This window comes from Prenolepis imparis, unplaced genomic scaffold (assembly GCF_030444845.1).
Source record: "Prenolepis imparis isolate NDT839.2.m4 unplaced genomic scaffold, iyPreImpa1.0 SCAF_13, whole genome shotgun sequence".
Lineage (NCBI taxonomy): Eukaryota > Metazoa > Arthropoda > Insecta > Hymenoptera > Formicidae > Prenolepis > Prenolepis imparis.
Window position 1 is genome coordinate 11,034,055 of NW_028141171.1, and position 20,137 is coordinate 11,054,191.

Sequence of the window (20,137 nt, forward strand, 5' to 3'; positions counted from 1 at the left end):
CCCCCGTCTCTTTCTCACACAGCCGAAACGAATCTCACCTGTGCGCCGACGATCGCCAGCCCCGTTCAACTTTAATCTGATAATCTGATTGGCTGCCGTGTGTCAAATATTGCGGGCCTGAGTGTCAGGCCGCGTTCTTCTGCGCGAACTGGTTCTCGGCCGGACGCGTGGCCGATTGGAAGTCGGGTTCTGAAACCGACCGGTCGATTGCGCCGATGCCGGAAGGACAACTTTGAATGCGCAACGCGCGAGACGGCGCTCGTTGTTTCGTGTCATGTATACAAGGCGCTTCCCGTTGCGCGTTTTATCATATTTTATATTTTATTTGCCAATCTCGGAGGGGATACAGATTTTTAACCGACGCGCGGCATATAAGATTATCCTGCCAAAAATTGCGCAGACAGCGCATTGAGCTGAGCTACCTGGAATTATAACATTACGAAGAAATGAAGAGATAATTAAGTTGCGTTTGGATTACATTTCGTATAGTCCATCATCATAATTATGATTTATCCGCGCGTATCGTTGCTGTAGTACCAGTATGAAGAATCCGAGAAACGCGTTTCCTGATGCAGGTAGATCGCGCTTGAACGAGAGAGAGAAAGGTACACTGAGACGACGACAATGACAACGACAACGACAACGACGACTGAGAATCTACCGTGAATCGAGGCCGTGCGTCGTATGGGGTCAGGATACTTTTTAACCCCAGATAGCGCAGCTTACGTCCAGAGATCCTTCTCCTTTCTCTCGTTTCGTAGTCAGTGTATGCACTCGCGGGAGAAAGAGGGACGGGACCAAGGAGAAAGAAGATGAGGAAGAGGAGAAAGAAAGATGGAGAGAAAGAAAGAGATCCACGTCGTCGCTCAGCGAAGAAGGAACATGCACACTCGATGCCTGGCGCATTGATATGCAACAGGCCGCATATGCGGGCCACGTCGGGGCGAACAATACGACCAACCGGTAAGGCACCAACGTGTAAACTATCCAGCATCGTCGAGCCTATAACGTACCGTACCGTACCGCTCGGTACCGTGCAGGACAGTTTACACGGTGCATCGGGTATATGGTGCGGTGAGCGCGGGTCGTGACGCGCCGTATCTTGCATCAGATGTACCACCAGTGTGGAAACACGGATACGTGCCTCTCCTCGTATCTCCCTCTCTTCTACCCCCTCACCCTTCGCTTGCCCTCTCCTCCATCCGGTGTCTCGATATATCGGCACGGAATAATCCACCCACCCGTCCGCAACCTTACCGGAGCTCAACAATTCTTCCCCCTCCCCCCTCGTTTCCTTCCGCAGCCTTCTCCCGCTGCGCGAATCCTATTCCTCCCCTTCTATCGATGACCACCTGTTTGGCTCGATCGAAGAGGACCTCTTTCCCCGCTAACCCATTCACGAACAAAAGTTCAGTGGAAATTTATATTAAAAGTTTTTCCTCGACGCCTATATTGTCGCTGCATGTTTGGCGACTACATGAGACATGAATATCCTTAAATAGCGTGCGGATACGTGGGACTTTGCGCGTGCTTACGAAAGTATATCGAGGCGTCCCGTCGTGTAGCGTTGCGCTTTACGTATCTCGTATAAAGAGGAAAAGGCGGTGTGGATATCTTCATTCGTAATGCGCTTCAGCTTTTAAAGGCACGAGCATCGTGCCTGAACCTACGTTCACGTATACGTAGGCGTTTGTGAAGTCTTTGGCGTTTAACTCGTGACGCGACTATGCTAACGCGGTAGCGCCTCGCGTGGAATACGTTTTCGAGACATTCGCCTGGATCGAGGATCGTACCTTCGTTCTAGAATCGACCAGGTTAACTCCGATATGCAAATGCATTTACGCAAGCATATCGCAAATGTGTTCGCTATCATGTCATGACGCGTAAAAATAACTTTTTGGGGTTTCTTAAATACAAGTTCTAAATTCGATGATCAAAACGCAACGAGAAGAAATGTATATTAATATGAGAATAACGCGGAAAAATTATTTTTATCAGATATAGCAACTCTTTGATAGAATCGTCCATATTTATAAAATTTACGCGGTATATCGAGAGATGAGAAAAATCTTTGTTATTCATCGAGTGACAGTCGTAATAGTATTCTCGACACGCGTCCGTGGTTACATCGAGCGATGATGCATTGCGAAACGCAACGGCCGGCAAATAAAAGAACTTTGCATAAAAGCGTATTGACGTACCTGTCGAAGAGGATGACGCTGTCGTGATGTCCTTTACGCCGCCGACTATGCTGTTCTGCGGGGTATTCTCCTTGACCGTGACAGTGTAACGCGGTTTCTCACAGGTGGCGAGTCTGTGTCCGGCGGAAGAGACGGTGACCTTGACCTCGGCATCAACGAGGCTCTTCAGACCGGCCGCGTCCGTCGCCGTCACGTTGAGCTGATGCAACGGCGATCGCAAAAGCAGGCTCGGTCTCGCCACGTGCAACTCGCCGGTATTACGATCGATGCGAAACACTCCGGCCTCGTTGCCGCTAGTTATGCGATAGGCGACTTGGCCGGAAAGACCGGCATCGAGATCGGTCGCTTCTAGCTTCAAGATTGGACCGTGCACGACGCTGTCGCTACGCAAAGTCACGTTATATTTGCGCGGCTCGAAAATCGGCCAGTTATCGTTCACGTCCGTCACTTGTATACGCACGATCGCTATCGTACTTAAGCCACCTGTAAACATATAACGATTATTTCATTAATAATTTGTAACTAAATTAATAAAAATATTTATGTACAGCATAAACTACTTAAAGTAAATTAACAAAATAACAAATAAAATGCCTGTGCGATAGTTTTGTCAAATAAACTCCGCGCGACCATACTTTTAAGAATTGTATCAAATATTTAAAAAATTACCGAGAAATTTAATTTACGAGAATAAATATTGTTTGTAAATAAGGATAATATCGAGATAAACATAATGTTAAGAAATTAGTCCAGAGCTGCAGTTAATACTATGACTATCATAATTACGATACAATATTACAATCATAAGAATCATTTGCCTCGTTATATCAGAGTAATGATTTTAAGTTATTGCGAATATATATAAGAATCGTTGCAGGAGTAAGCATGTAGTAACAGTAGAGTGCATAATATTATAAAATATTATTATGTTATGTGTTTTATTAATATTTAGGGAGAGACGAGGAGTCATTATTCAGAATTTTATGCGAGTTTCAAAAAAATCCGTAAAGTAGCCCTTATACTGAACATTTATCCGCGCATCTCACGTGAAAAGCAAGAAAGAAGTGCACGGCCGAGCGATTATGTTTATTTCATTCCCCCGGCCGAAATCCTCTTATCGAGCCAAATAATGTCGGGGTATTAGCCGACGTAGAGAACGAATCTACGGGGACGCGCCCGAAGCCCGGTCGGCATAAATCACGGAGCATCTCATACCGCAGCCGCAGCCTCTTCTCGGATCCAATCAGCCCAGCTGGCCCCTCTCGCTCTCTCCTTTCACAGGTTTACGTTTCATCTCGCTCTTTTTCTCACTGCGTTCTTTCTTCAGGTTTCTTTTTCTCGGTCTGGTACCCTCTCATTCTTTCTCTTTCTCTCGCGTTTTATTCGGACACGCGCGAGCACGTGTGCGTCGACGTGAGCTCTTTTACTCCCGCGCGGGGGGGTAATGCGTCGTTCATAGTAATATTTCAAACACGAGAAGCTTACGGGGTCCCCAAATGGCCGCATTCTCGCAGTGTCTTAACGACCACATTCTTTTGGACATTACGATTTCCCGAATAATTGCTTTGCTGATAGATCGATTGATCGGTAAACTATGCAGGTATATGTAAAAGTAGAAAGTATAACCGATAATAAAATTATTATTTTATAAGACAAGTTATTGCGCGATCATTCTCACACTTTATTTGTCTTCTTCGTCTCATTCTACATATACGTGCAGCGTTGAATATGTTATCGTCTAATCCGACAAGTAGTTTCATTGTCTAATGATACGCCAAGTCCCCGAGAGAGCTTCTAACTTGTCAGAGACTCGCTATAAATTAGACTGTGTCTTGCAAATTATAATCAGAGATAATATTATTTACAGATTATCTTCCTATACACATTTGTACGAAAGCGCAACATTGGCGAGCGACCAACTCCCGATCATCGCCTTTAGATTTAGGCGAAGCATGACGCAAGTGTTAATATCGAAGACAGTGTATGTAAAACGGGTAATCCGATGTTTAAACGGTTTACAACCGTAACTCATAGTAATGTATGGACTCGGAGCCGTGCGGAGCTCTCGGGCGCGAGGAGATTTATAGGTACGAGTGTCATTGGAGTCATGCGTCAAGGGTCCGGTCCCTCGTATCCCGTGCCACTACCACACCATCTCCTCTCTTCCCCGACCCCTTCCGTGGAAAGACGAAGCCTCCGTGACGACGCACGGACACCACATCGAGATATCGAAACCCCGATCTCCAAGACACGCGGACGTATAGTCATATAGAACTTATTGAAAAAGCTTGTTGTGTACCCTAATGATTTTTAATTGCGCGGATGCGATGCGCTTTTCATAGATCAAATCGCGCTTATAGCGTCCCTTTGTGGTGACGATAAAAAAAAGAATCGATTAAATACTCACGCGTTCGACACGGAAGATCGAAGAGCGTGCCAAGAACGAACGAACACCGACTTCCCGGGGATAGTTCAACGGTATTTTAATGCACGGCCTGATATTTTGTGGCCGGTGCAGTCCGGCTCTTTTAATTTCACGCGGTCGATCGCCGGGATGAGTCCTTTTCGAGATTCGAGTGCGGCGGGGGATACGAGGGTTCCGAGAGAGAGATTTATATGGCCGGTAGATGCGGCGGTGCTCAACCTTACGGCGAGAATTACGAATGCGCCAAGGATGGAGTTTCGCAACACGCGCGTATTACGAAAACTTGTAATTGATATTTTGCATGCGCCGGCTTTAGTTAGGATTTCGTTAACGTTCACCAATTCCAATAACAGATTCAAGGTCGAAAAACAACTTTCCCTTAAATCATTTACACGAGCGCGGCCAGCCAGACACTCGCTTTCGCGTAAACCCGTAATTTGTTTTTTTCTTCTTCTTTTTCACTACAAGCGGGAGAGAAACGAGTTGTTTCGTTAATATGCCGCGCGCAAAATGCGCACAGCTGATTTTGGAGAGTTCAATGCGTGGACTGAAGGTTCGCACGGTGACACATCCGAGATTATGCCGCGGTATCACGCGGCGTCGAGAAGTGGAAATAAATAAGCGCAAAAACGGCCGCGCGCGGACAATGACACGAATGTCCGGTGGGAGTTAAGCCGCGAAGATTTATGATGCCGGTGCCAATAAAGTCACCTTCCTAGCGTATATAGGTGCGAAGCGCGAGGAGAAGATCATCCATCCGGACGCGCCTTTCTTTACATTTGTATACACCTGCCTAGGACGTACGTGAGGCAGACACGCGTTATCGGGTAGGTATATAATTTCAAGAAAAAAAGATAGCATCTCTCTTCGATTTCTTTCCATCAACGTGTGTGACGATAAATCGACGATGCGCGATAAAATCTATCCCGTTGGCGGGATATCTTTACGCGACAGGAATTCCATGGAGGATTTCGCCGAGAGATTAGCGTAGAAATTACATTAAGATATCGTACCCGCGTGTGTAATCCATGCCGAGTCGAGATTCCTTTTCTACTTTAAAAGATGTTCTTGTAGGAAGAGAATCCAGTTCGGATAATATCGACAATTTCACATTTACATCGCAAATGCGTTGACATTTTTTTTACAGAGATTAGTCGCTAATATTTTTGCCAAAAAAATTATTCGTTTCATCTATATAACTTATTGTAGCGATTAAAAGTAAATCAGTAATAAAAAAAAATACTCAGAGATTCGCGAAAATTTTAATCCACGTCTATTGTTATATATCGTCTTCAGCGTTCACAGCTGCTAACAATAATTTCTGTCTCAACGGGAACACGCTCCAAAATTATTCATCCTTCAATTTATCCGTCAACCATTCCTCGAAGGGACGGCGCCTGGTGTCTATACCGATTCCCCACGTTCGACCTGAGCGAAAAATAATTCTCGCTCAAGGAAATATCCGCAGATATCTCTCGCAGATCCCCGCTCGATTCACTCGTAAGTAATAATTATCACCGCGGCGATATCCACCGCTGTTAGCACGATAGTAAGCACGGTTAGGGGTTATCGTCGACGTTAGTTTCCTCCGTCCCCCTTCGATAAATATCGACGACGACGACGAATGCGTACGCGCGTTGGCCAAGCGGCGACGATGCAGGGGATGCTATGCAGGCAAGAGACTCCGTCGCGTAGCGAACGTCAGCAGGTGATATAAATCATGCGCACCTGGCCCGCGTGGTTCACGGTGGCTCGCGATTCGCTTTACTGCCGTCGCGCCAAAATGATTCTCTCCGCGCGAATTACAGGTAGGCAATAAGAAGAATTAATCGCCGGCGTAAAAAAATAAGAAGCAAGGAGGCGAAGGATTAATGAGTCTCGGGCGCCACGAGGAAGTGTCTTGGACTCTCTCGCTCGCGCGAGGACGTGCGAATCGCCGGAAGATATTTGTAATCATTTCCGCGCGTCTCGGACTTTGATTGAGATACAGTATACTCGGGCGTGCCGCCTGATGTACTGTAACTTGGTTGAAGAAATTAAATTTTATCTATTATCATTCACGTCATTTCTCTCCGTTCTCGGCGAATGGTGCGAAATTGGAAATTTGCGGTGTATTCTCTTTCTTGCTCGTACATTTTTTCCCCTACAAAGATACACGACTGTCGCGATGCGCGCTAGTCAGCAAGTAATATAAATCACGTCGCGCCGGTAATCGCGATGCATCCCTTGCTGCCGTATGCCTCGCGGTGCATGTGCCCGTCATATCCGGCCGGCGTTCTATTGTGCATCCTGACAATATCCACCGGACACTCTGTTGCACGGCTGTTGCACGGCGGACAATCGTATCGATAACGAGCGACAATTACGTAAATTCGCGCGCCTGTTTGCAAAACGGCGTAACGCGCCAACAATAGCCGCGTCCTCCTCCTTTTCGGTCTCACGGCATTTTTTGTCGCCGATATATTTTCTTTTTCGAATAATAATCCTAAATACCTCTCTCTTGCTTCCCGCGTTCCAAAATATCCGCAAAAAATTAGCGACCTCGCGGTAGCGTCCCACGATGAATCAATGGACCCGCAGTCATTGTCCTTTCCCATAAAGCGACCGCGCGCTGCTACCGCGTTGGAAATGGCCACGGAACCCGCCATCGCGACATAAATCATACACCCTATTACAGAGTTACTAGATCCTGACGGGCCGATAGTCCGAGACCGTCTTTTCCTCTCCGCGACGCGCTGTTTCTTACATCCTCCTCTCGTTTCCGTGCGCGTGTCTCCGCGCCGTTTCTACTCGTTTCTACTTGTCTCTCGTCTCCCCCTTCATCGATGCTACAGTGCGTATGTACAACGGCACTCGCACGCAAACGGCAAAGTTGCCGGGCATTGTTCCTACATCGTCGGAACGAGAGATCGCGATCGCACGAGATCTCGAGATCAGACCGAATCACGGTGTGAATGTCTCGAATTACAATAGGTGAGAATGTTAAATGTTTAGATACGAGATACGAAGGCAAAAAGATTAATGATAGCGATATTAAATACCAAATAATAACTGACAACTTTCTGAATGATAATAAAAATGTCAAAAGCAAGTATTTCAAAGCAATTGTTTCAAGCCGTAGTTATTTCATTAATTGTAAGACTAAATATGAATTTTGTCTAAGCTCGATGGTTTATAACAGTCGTGCAATATAGAAAGAGAAGATTAACACACAAACCTCGATCGGTGGCAATGACAGGCAGCTCGAGATAAGGCGCCGTTTCTCTGTCCAGAGGCGACCGAACGCAAATATCCCCCGTATCACTGCGCACCAGGAGCTGCTCGCTCTCCAGCCGACTGCCGGCCAGGGTATAATTGACCATCGCGTTTACGCCGCAATCGGGATCGGAGGCTTGCACCTGCAACAAAGATAAATCAAGGTCAATACCGCGATAAAACAGAACTCGATGTACGTATCCAAACATGCATATATATTTCGAGCACGAATCTCGCGAAATCTCATTTTTCACATATCTTCAATTCATTAAACTCGCCAATATATATAAAGAAATCCTTTACCCAATCTTCTGTCTTTTAGTGTTTGCATTATAATTATTAAAAATGCGAATAATATTGATAATTCTCACTGTAGTATTTTGTAAAATGATCATAAAAGCATAAAACCAAAGACGCGGGAAAAATTAAAGTTGCTAGAAACAAAATAATATAAATTATCCGATGACACAATCTGAAAAATCGCGGATGGAAAATTGTCAAATTTGTTTGCAATCTTCAAAGTATAGTCTTGTTTCACAGAACCGCGATGAATAATCATTGAAATTTATCCATCCCATTTGTTCGTTGTGTGATTTTTTTTCACCGCAACAAAACGAAAGACACAACGCCGATGACGAAGAGCGCGATGTCGTCGCGCCTCCCCGAAGGCAGAATCCACCCGGACGAAGCACTTTGTTTAATTTCGCCCGGCGTTCCTGAAACGGGATACCCGCGGATCGCCGGGGAGGTGGTCCATTCGTAATCTGGGCCCAGTGACTAATTTGCGAGCGAAGCCTTCGTTTTCTTGCCCTCCCAGAGGAGGACCCGAAGACGTTACCCGCGACGGACGGACGAAACGTGGGGGCGGTGATGGACGCCTCTGTGCTTCCAGCGTGTGTGATTTATGCGACGATTCATCGCCACCTACCCACCCCTCGATGTAATACAAGTTACGAGATTTCGTATGGTCATTAACGAAAATGCCTTCCCATTTTTTCCCCGTCGAAACATTATCGCTGGAAGACTTTTCTCCGAGAATATTCCGAATATGTGCTCAACCTCTCGCCAAAGTGTCCCTTATTTTGAACGTCTTGAATGAATTACATTGATTTTTGCGCAAAGAGAAAATTTCGACTAATTGTAAGCTTAAGCTTCCAATTAAATATGTTTTAAATCTATTCTTTTTTTTACATAGGTTTTGTACTCTGTATATGTATACATCAAATGTGAAATTCCATGCGAAAAAACGCGATATAAAGGTACCGTTCTTCATTTTAAATTATGATAGATATATACGTCGACGTTGAATTGAATAGGCTCCCACTTGAGCGTGAATATTCGAACAATAAGACTTCTCACTCTGAATCGAGGTCTAAACGGTATTTTCCTTCGGGCGACGTGATATAGGTTTCGCTCGATGATTTATCACACACGTCTCAAGTACGCGTATCACGGGCTGACTGCTTGGGACACAACGTGAGCACGATTTTTCGCAATTTTTGCGTCGCGGTACGCAATACCAGTATCGAGAGAGATAATGCTACCCGATCGATAGATTACGATCGATCTGGTCGATCAGTAATTGCCGTCGCAATCGGCCGAACGCGGATTATGGCGACGGGGAAGGGGAGGAAAGAAGGGAAAAGGAGAAAAGTAACACTCGTAAATTTACCGTCGCGGGACGTAATTTGCGGGATATAGTGGTAGTCGTCTCGTGTGCCACAGTCGTCGGGAACTCGACGCAGAAGAAACTGAGACGCGAGTTTCGACCGGTAATGAACCCCTTAACCCAGGCAGAGTTGCCTTAATGACAGTTTAAAGTTTCTTCTCGCGTTCGTGGTATCGCCCCGGCCATCTAGCCGTGATCCGAGTACTCGGGAGAGACAGAGAACCGTTCCGCCCATGTTGAACGGGAACGTGGAATCGCGGGGATCTGATCGCGATCGCGCGCCGTTGATCGATTACTTCGTTACGACGCGCCCGGTCGATTTGTCGCGATATAACTCGGCGCATCAGCTACATTACATTCGCGAAAAGAAACATGTGTATATATATGTATATAGAGAGACCAATGGTTAACGCAAATCATTCTCGCGTGTTTATCCGGTGGTTGTAGACACGTTTCGCGTTTCGTATCAAATTAAGCGATTACTCACCTATCTTACCGTAGTTGAAAATAAGTAGTCGCGTAAAGTCACGTAAAGTCTCTTCATACCATACGCTATAACATGGAATCGTGTCTGTATCACATTTTTTTCTATTTTTCTTTTCGCGAAGCTTTTTTTGCAATTAATTGCAAGCCTGATGACGGTTCGGTGAAGAAGGCGCGGGAAGAAATTAAATTTGCTATCTGCCAGACACAATAATATTCCACTCGAAAACAATGTATACGAGAATCGTGAGAATCGTAGAGAGGGGCGCGTCGAAAGAACAAGATTGCAATCTTGAGCTACAATTAAGGAGGTCGGGGCGGTTCGCGCGCGGAGAAAATATTCCTTTCTACGTAGGCGGATCTCGCGCGCGCTAACGGGGATCGCATATAGGCAGACTAGAATAGAACTCCTGAAAGTCGATAAATCGGCAGGGTATACCTCGCCTCGGCATTTGTCATTATACCGCGCGCGTCCGATCTGATAGCGGCCCGGTAAATGAACGGTTATAATGAGAAGAAACGAAATTATAGCGCGAACGCGTTATATTAAAGTGTACACGTTATGCGTTATATTAGCCGTTACACGTGTACTTTATCGGCATTTATATCGCCGATAGTGGAAGCCGTGGCGAGAGATAGGGAGAATATGCGACAACTATAAAATATTACGACCCGTCCCCGCGTAATATGCGCGGCGCGTTAATAAACTGGCATTATTAATATCTTCAAAGCGCTTCGCAGTCGAGTTAAAGCCGCTGTCCCGAGCGCGTGTGAGAATTACCATCGTAGAAACCTAATTTGCAACAACATCCCCCGTATGCTCCGCGAGTTATAATATCCATCGCGATTTTTCCAAGCGCGAGAGTAGCAGCGCATCTATCTAACGTGCTAACAGAAGGGCTCTGAAAGGAAGAGGCGCGCGGCCATCGCGGAGGAGGGCGAGAGAAAGAGAAAGAGAGACAAAGAGTCCAGAGCTGGCCACGGGTGGAGGCAGGATGGAGGATAATAAAGCAGGAGTCCGCGAGGAATGATTTAGTGGCAAGCGGTCGAATAACTTTCCCGCCAACACTGTTGCCACCTTGATGCGGCGATGCGCGGCTCGACCTATGTATACGTGTGTCTGTCTGTGTTGAGCACCTCGCTGGGAGGGAGAGACGAAAACGAAGCGAAGAAAAAAGGCTCGACCTAGGGTGTGGAAGGAGGGAAATTTGTCGGGCCATGTGCGGAACCTCCTCTCGAGCGGCGGAGAGAACTATGGATCCTCGACATCTCCGCGTCTTTCTTCTTTTCGGCAAGCACGAAGAGAGAAGGGTGAAGAGAGAAAGAGATAAAATACATGAAGAAGAAAGAAACCGAAGGTCTTCGCACTCCCTCTCTCCGTTCCATCCAGACAATCATGCTAATGAATTACTGCCGTGCAATATCGATGCTGATTCGGACAGCCACTTCGATGCCTCCTCTGCGCGATATAGCATATAGCTGCGCACAGACAGCTGTCTCTCATATGTGGATTGCTCGGTGAGGAGATGAGGCACAATCCGGCTATATCGAGGCGCGCACCAAGTGCACGTTTTGCTCGACAAGAGACGAGGGGAAGCTACATGGTGGAAGCACAGTAGCGGCAGCCCCGGGCATCACCACGAAGGCCACCTCATTATTTATCGCGATATCAACCTATATTTCACACACATGTACAGAGAATAGAGGAAGAAAGGAGGCAGAGGAAGCTGAAGAGACTTAGAAAGGGGGAGAGAGAGAGAGAGAGAGAGAGAGAGAGAGCAGCCGTTCCCATCTCTCTTTGCTCGTTTTCTTTTTCTTCGTTTCCCTTTCGCCAACTATATCCTTCTTCTTCCTTTCTCCATTATGCACTTGCACGCGGTGAGACGCACACCTGTAGCTATGTAGCTATGTAACAGTTACAGCGCTATCTCGTTCAACATGCGTATTTTTAGTATTCTCCGCCAAACAGTTTAGTCAATATCTTTCAAAAAAACTCAAAAAGTTTCCGATATTTTATATAATAACGTATTGAATTGTGACATAAAAATTTAATAATGGAACAGAGCTTTGTATTTGTGAAATACTATTTTATGCTTAAAGTATCCCCTTCTCGCTGATGATATTTGCAATGGTATAAAAAATACAAGTGTACTCGTAAGCCGCATTATCTGTACTTTCTACATATATGTCGGATTAGATTTCTCAGAGCCCGTATATCATACCGTAGACAGCAAGCACATGCTTTTCTAGCGGCAAAAAATGAAAGACAATGGAGGTAATATATCGCGCACCCTAATGCAACGCGCGCATTATTCTTTCTCGTTGTGATTCGACTTCGGCAACGGGCCTCGGTGACGTTATTTGCCGCTCTTATATACTACAAGGCGCCACTCTTGTATACTTCGCTTTTCGCCACTCGCCTAATTAACTCGGTCGGTGGATGGCAAGAAGCCGGCGGGTAGCGGAGACGGTTATACGACTAGAACTAATCTCGCCCGGACGCGTCTGCTGAAAAACTGGGCCTCGCGATAATTGAGAGGATGCGCGATGGGAACGCACTAATGAATGAAAAAGTCGAATTGACTGTTGACTCAAAATGGAAAGTGCCCGATAGGTTCGGTCCCGTGTAAACTCAGCTGTGTATTAAAGAGAGAGTGAAAAAGTGAGACTTACGACTTCTCTTCGAAACGATCCGTAAAGCGAAATGCATTATTTCGAGATAGATAAACGCAGATAGATCTCCGACTGGTATCAGTCGGTCGATTATAAGGGCGTGATAGGGCGACGCATGATTGATCGATATACGCGTCTCCATTCGTTTTCTTCTTCTCGCGACAGTTAAGAAATATATCTTGTACAGCCCGGTGATGAACATACGAGTCTCGAGACGGCATACGATATTTCGACATACGCGAGAACAAGGCGTTACGCAGCGAGAGACACGAAACGGTAAACGAAAAGAGCCAAGGACCTCCCGTCGATCCTCGTGAAGTGACAAATTATTTTATTTTCTACAGCGCGCCTCCGTTGTTTTATAGATCTCGTAGATACAAAGATACCCGCGACGATAACGTACTTGAAAACGTTCTACGATCGATACGAAACGACGTAGCTGACACTGGATGCAAGTAACAAAATCTAATCGAGTCGCTATCGCGACTTTGAAATCGATATTACCTAAAAACCTGACATTCCATGTGAAAGATAGTAGGACAATTCCAGTGAAATAATTAAGAGCTTCGACGAGTCTGAGAATGTTTTGACAAACTCGGACTCGTTGGAATTAATCGAAATAATTTCGATTTCGTATGTCTTAATCAAGCTGTAGTTTTGTCGAGTCGGCTTAAATTCATTTGCATGAAATCGCTAATGATATCGTAAATTCTCAGACACGTGGACTCGCGTCTATCGTAGGCAAGTACTATACATACATATTTTCGCGGACAGTCGGACGATTTAATACGCGCCGCTGAAAATCGATAGAGAGGAAGAGGGAAGTATCCGAAGAAAGATATCCGAAGAGGAAGAGAACGGTCCGAATGCGATCCGAATGCAGCGCGACTGGTTCTCCTCGCGCGATCGCGGGGAATCTTAAGCACCTGCCACTTAAGGACCGGATTGCTTCGCGGGAATGAGAGGGCAAGCGAAGAGATCGAACAAGTTGAGAGAAAGAAAGAGAAAGCATAGAGAGAGGAAGGGAGAAGAAGAGATTCAAGAGGGCAGGAGAAGAAGAGAGGCCGAGAGATATCCTTAGGGATCGAACGATTCTCGAACCGCTATCGATGGACGTATAAATAATCCAACACTTGGCAAAGACATAAGAGTGCGCGCGTAGTCAAGCAAGAGCTGTTATCGCAAATAGATATAATATCACTTTATTAGTCTCGCATATATACAGCTATGTTAATCATGTATTTCGCGAGTAATCGTTCCCCCCGCCAAGCGGAATAATCAATCGTTCTTTAATCTCGACCGCAAAGTCTCATTCCGCTCGTTTTTAATTTATAGTAAAACGATGTTTTTTTTTAATGACTATATACGCACGTAAAATAAAAATTGAGCTCGACGGAAACGCGATCGCTTAGATGACGTAAGGCAGCTGTCGAGATTTTCATCGAGTAGATCGAGTAGGTGAACGCGTTGGTGATGTAATTATAATAAAATCTTTTTCGAGGACCAATGTTCGCTAAACGAGAGAAACGAGAGAAACAAGAGCAACAATGGACCCACGGTCTGGCTCTCAAACTTGGTCGCCGTCTTCTCGGCACACCACCGGGCCACGTACGGCGATGAAATCATAAATCGGTGAACGCCAGCCCGCCGGCACTGATAGCGAGCAACCAATAATTATGCTAATACATACATCGTAATATATCCGAGGAGGCGGTCATTCGTACATGCGTGTATTGTAGGCCGGCGGGACCGTTCAACATCGCGCGATCTGCTGCGCCATGTCGATTGTCGATTGGTCGTACTATTCGGAATACGAGTCGCTGTTGATCTCGAAATCTCGATTAAATCCCGTCTGTCAACCTGACTATCGCCCACGTGTCGTCCACGCGGGAATATCAACTCCATTACGATACATCGGCTCTACGACAACGTGTGTGTTGCGCGGGAAAGTGTTTTACCGAATAGAGAAATGTCTCTCTCGGTCTGCTCTTTGTCTGGGAATAAAATACGGTATAAATTTTTATATTATATAAAGCAACCTTCATTATAACGCGGGGAAGGAGGATGAACGCGATAACGTTAACGAATAATTATTCGCGCAAAGACGAATGATCGTCGTGTTATGTCTTCATGCCGAATATGATTCCCCCGAGATATCAACCGGATATACGAATAAGGATAAAGCAGGCTGCGAATCGCGAGCCAAACAGATCGAAGCGATGGCACGCAAGACGATGGGGGAGAGCTTCGACTTTATCCGTTCAACGAATCTGGTGGTCGAGTAGCGCCGTTAATCACGGTTTCGCTCGCCAGCAAGATTAACGCTATTAACTTCTATGGGCTCAAATTAAGAGAATATTGTCGCGAACGCGCCGATAATAGGAACCGGCAAATTATACCGAATGGTTCAGTATAATCTATTGAGATAAGTTGTCGCGTCTTCAAGTTGAAGCTTCTTCATTTCTCTTATCCTTAATCCGGACGCGAAAATAATTTTTCGCATTCAGAAAACAGACTAATCGATCGATTGAACTTTACGACAAATTCAGTATTATCTTATATTTATTTATTGTATTTTTTTACATTGAGAGTTTGTGCGAAATTCACTCATCTTGATCACAAAATATCAAGAAATGCTACGCTGATTGATGGCTCTCAAATATCAATATATGTAGAATGCCGAACGCATGTCGGAAATGTCTGTGCATTGATTACCGCAATCTTGTTCTCCAATTGATATACACATTCAGGAAGAGGAAGTTCTAACGACGCACACTAAGTCTTCTGCCTTCTGTACTCCCTTCCCTGCACTATCTTCTGTCCCGTACGATTCGCGACATCCTCGTATAATTGCCGACACAATAGAGCTGTTAATTATCAACGTTAATTGGCGCGATGGTGTATAACGACGATCGATGGATCTAGCGACGTGCGAGTACCGTTATAAGTCTGTTTCGATCGACGTGAACATCGCGATCATCGTTTCTCTGTCATTGAAATCTCAATCTACTAGCTGCTCCGGACGCTCTTACACATTAGAAATGCGCCAGAAACACGCGCGATAATTGCTTGTGTTTCTTGTGCGTGTCTCTCGGTGGATATCGGTACGACTCGCGGATTCGATAAATAACAATTTGTATCGCGTGCGGCGCGAAAATGAATATTAACTTTATCGGGGAATATAACGACCGATCGATTTGCGGGGTTGCTTTCACGCTCGAAGCTCCAAGACGCGAAACGCTATGCATCTCGATGCACTACTAAAATAAGAGATCACGCGTGGGACGAAATCTTTTGCATGTATTCAATTAATTAAAATAGGTATGACGTATATTTTTTCATAACGATAAAATATTCAACGGAGCCGCGCTTGTTTTACCAAGTGTTTCGACGAGGCGACTTTTAGTTCACCTTGGCGTAAATTTATTCGCCGACAGAAAAAGAGAGAGAGAGAAAGAAAATACTGATATATTATCCCATCGCGATGTTCTTTACCGTTCGCTGTGCGAACGACATCGCGAGGATAAACCGATGATTCGCGGCAGGAGCTGATTGTGAGTGGACTTTGCCGGTCCGGTGCAACGGCAACAAAAATGCGCGAATCAGGTTTCTCGCGGTGCCATTAATCTCGCAGATTCTCAGTCGCTGGTTCTATTCGTCGATGAACTCGAGCGTTTGCGTTATAAGCGAGCGAGATGCGATTTCCACCCGAGATCCGCGGTTGCGTTGACTTTTTCACAATCGCAGGAACGAGTTATTTGTATCTATTTAAACGTTCGTACAAGTCTGTCGATTTATATTTCTGGCGTGTGCGCGTAATATGCGATATTAGTAGCTTTTCTATTCGTTTTTGCTTCCATTTTTCTAATGTAATTATTTTTTAATTTCGAATTCTCTTTTTTTCTTTTTAATATTATTTGAATTATTAGTAATATCGATAATACTGTTAATATTATTAATACCTTGATTAATACGAATCGGAATACGCACGTTGGCAAAAGCGTATCTCGCCTAATGTGAAATATCGATTACAAACGGTCCGCATTATACGATAAGCCGTTACAGGATACGGCATAACATCGTCGAGAAGCGTATATATATACGATCAGAAACGTGCACGATACATCTGCTCCAGCGGGCGAGCTCAGAAAATATAAAATGCACGACGTGGCTCATCGACTGTTATAAATTCGTCTCGCTATATTAGGTGTCAGGTCGACGTAGGGAAAAAGACAGAGAGAGACAATGTTGCGGCAGATTGTAAGATCAGCAGGATCAAGGAAGAGGCGAGAGGTAAGCACTTTTAGCGCGGAAGGGAGCGCAAAGAGAGAAAAGGCCGCGGAGACGCGATTATTAATCGGCGCGATCAATTAAATCGCAATGGGATACGGACGATTGCGTGCGCAGGATCAATAATATCCGCGGACGGATGTACAAGGCGCGCAAGGGGATCCTTTAATGCGAGGATAGGTGTATCGATTATTGCGATCTCGTTTATCCGGCTATTTCTTTCTTTCTGTTTTTCTTTTTTTCTCATCGGACCCGCCGCTGTAACAGCCCCTTCGACGATCGGTACCGTCGGCTATCGAGTCTGGTTTCATCGAGGTGTACGGATGGAGTTATCGGCTCTACCCTCGCGATGGCGGATTTCGCGGAAAATACGTTCGGCCAGGCATGCGCGAGAATTACGGTTCCAGTACTTAGAATTGCAGATGCAAAAAATCGGGATCTGGTAGTCGCGCTGTATTTCCCGCGGGCTCTCGATCCTTTCGGTTGATCTGCTTGGGAGGCGAGAGGCGAAAGAAGCGGAGGGCGAGGAACGTAGGAAAGAACGCGCGGGTAGCCACCGCGTGTCGTCGGACCGGTCCAGCACAGATCCTATTCTATTGAGACGAAGAAAGAGAAGCGGGAGAAGCGACGACTGGCGAGAGATCGAAAGCGAGATGGAAGCAGAAGAGGAGGGAAGAAGAGGCGCTTTATACCGAGGCGCAGAGAGAGAGGAAGACTATGAAAGTTGCACGGCGCGCAGAGAGCATACAGCTATCTTAATCGACGACCTTTCTCTTAACCCGCCAGAGAATCCCGCCGGTGGCGTTGCAGCACGCTCTCGCTCTCTTGGAGTCTGGCTCCTTCTCCACGAGAGAGGGAGAGAGAGCTAGCCTTCGCTGCTCGCGGTGGAGGCCTGCCTGCGGAAGACGAAGGAGAGATAGGGGTCCTCGGTCGGGAGAAACTCCTCGCGGAACGCGGAATCCAACGCGTTAGAACCGGACAGCCAGTTGGGACACGGAGGAGATCGATCTGCGCGTGGGCGGTTGCCGAATAATAATAAACTGGCCCCTCTCGACGAGAGTCGAGGACCTTGGGGCTATCCGTCTCTGTCTCTTCCTGTTCTCCCATACGCTGCGCGCTCGCGACCAAGCGGTTCTTCTCGTTTCGCCTTAATAAGAGGAGTCCCGTCGTCTCGATACTCGATAGATTCGCGCCGCGAGATAATATTCGCATATGTGCTTGATAAATATTAATTCTTTGTCCACTATTTCCGACGACGAAGTGTGGCGACGCGATCTTTCTCTCTATATCTTTCGCCGATAATAAAAATACAAGTCTTGCTAATACACGCCTGCGATTTGTGCGTACACGTGCGTATTCTGTATTCGAATCTCTGCGAGTCACCGCCACCGGTGACAACGAGACAAACGAACATCATTAACCGAATGCCGAATTTGCGAAAAATAAACCTCGCGTTCCTCCCTGCCGTCCTCGCGACGACAAACCTCTACTCTCTCTCTTTCTTCCTATGCGAATATGGGGATTGGGACGAAAGGCGATAACAAATGATGGGACATACGTCGCGGCGATAGCTTGACAAATATATATTAAACTATTTTAATGAGAAGTGGCCGCCATATCTCATTGCAATTACCGGGCAGCGACCCGCCGAGGGCCCCGTTCGACTCGCCTCTCGGCTTGCTGGTCCACAGCGAAAACACGCATCTCTGAGAGAGCAAAGGTTAAGAGGTCCATACAGGCTCCTCCAGAAACGGGTGACCGTCGTGGCGCGTTATCGATTTGGCATATTTCAAAGCAAAAATGTTAATAATAAATAATAATAACTTTATTAATTATTATTGACACAAGTATCTAAACATCCATAATGGAATATTGAAATTATTACATCTCTCAAAATCTATTTTCGCTTATATCATTACGGTAGACATCGATCTATCTCATCGTCGACGTAGCGTTTGATCGGAGCGATGATAAACGCGAAATGAGAAGTCCCGTTCCCTTTGGCAAGATCAAATAGTCATCTACAAGATTCTCGCGTTCGCGCGATTGTCGTACGATAAAGAACCGGTCGTTTCACACGTGCGCGTCTATCGAACATGCGTCTGTCAACAAGTCCGTCCAAGTCTCGATATTCGCCGCTAGTCGCATAGAAAATCAACATCGACGTGGTCGTCGCACCTCGTCGGTGCAGTGGACATGAGAAAAAATGGCGAGGAAGCCGAAGGAAGACGGCAGGATGCGGCGGAGGAACGACGGGAATGAAGGTAAGAGACGAACTGAACGGAAGAAGAAGAAGAAGACGAAGAAGAAGAAGACGAAGAAGAAGAAGAGAGACACGTTGCCTCTCACTGTCGACTCTTCAGGCAACTGTGAGTGACGGTTCTATAGAGTTCGTCGGGTTGGTAGCATTGTGTGGGCTTCCCCCTCGCCCTCCCTTCCTTCCAAACCTCGGTTACTTTTACCGCACCACTCTTGCGAACTCGTATGTAAAGCATCGGCTTCGGTACGACGTTTAGTACCGTGCGTCGTCTATATGGGCTGTAACCTCCCTGTGAAACCGGGTCCCGCGATTCACGATACTCTCAAGCATGATCATTTTTTTTCTTTTACGCGATGTGCTTTGGCCTCGTTTCAGAAAATGAGTACAGCGGGGATCATGAATATGTAAAGACTTTCGATCAACTGAGACTTGGATGATCCATCCAGAAGAATGCATTATATATATGTGGAAAAATTATTAAATTAATATTACGTCAGAATGATGTACTTAAATATTAATTAAGAAATTATGCTGAAGATTTAACGAATTTTAAAATAAGTAGCTACTTTATAATTCTTTTAGCATATATTTCTATCTTTAAAACTTATTTATAAAATATGATTCGTAGCAATGCACTAGCGACAAGAATGCCGACGCGATAATTTTACCACCAATCACTTTATCATGTACCAGCATACGTCTATTTGAAGTAACGATGAACAGTTTAGCGCTCGTTTCTCCTCGTCGTTTTTCCAGCTCTCAGTTTCCTTCTCGGGCATCTCATTCCGTTCACTGGTCTCGCGATTTTTCACCGTCTGCTTATCGACCTACGTGCCCGAACGTGCGCATACGCTCGTGCAAGTGTGTATGTACCCGCCCGT

General features: G+C 45.8%; 1 protein-coding gene across 5 annotated transcripts in view; it reads right to left on the bottom strand.

The window, feature by feature from the left end:
- The window catches only part of Ds (dachsous cadherin-related 1), a 270,526-nt gene that overhangs the window by 44,785 nt on the left and 205,604 nt on the right, over positions 1-20,137 (bottom strand). For all 5 annotated transcript variants that reach the window (XM_083053564.1, XM_083053563.1, XM_083053567.1 and 2 more), the window contains 2 exons: positions 7,844-8,024; positions 2,202-2,684 (listed from right to left, as the gene is read on the bottom strand). In XM_083053564.1, the coding sequence (XP_082909690.1) occupies positions 2,202-2,684; positions 7,844-8,024 (664 nt within the window). The remainder of the gene's footprint in view (positions 1-2,201; positions 2,685-7,843; positions 8,025-20,137) is intronic.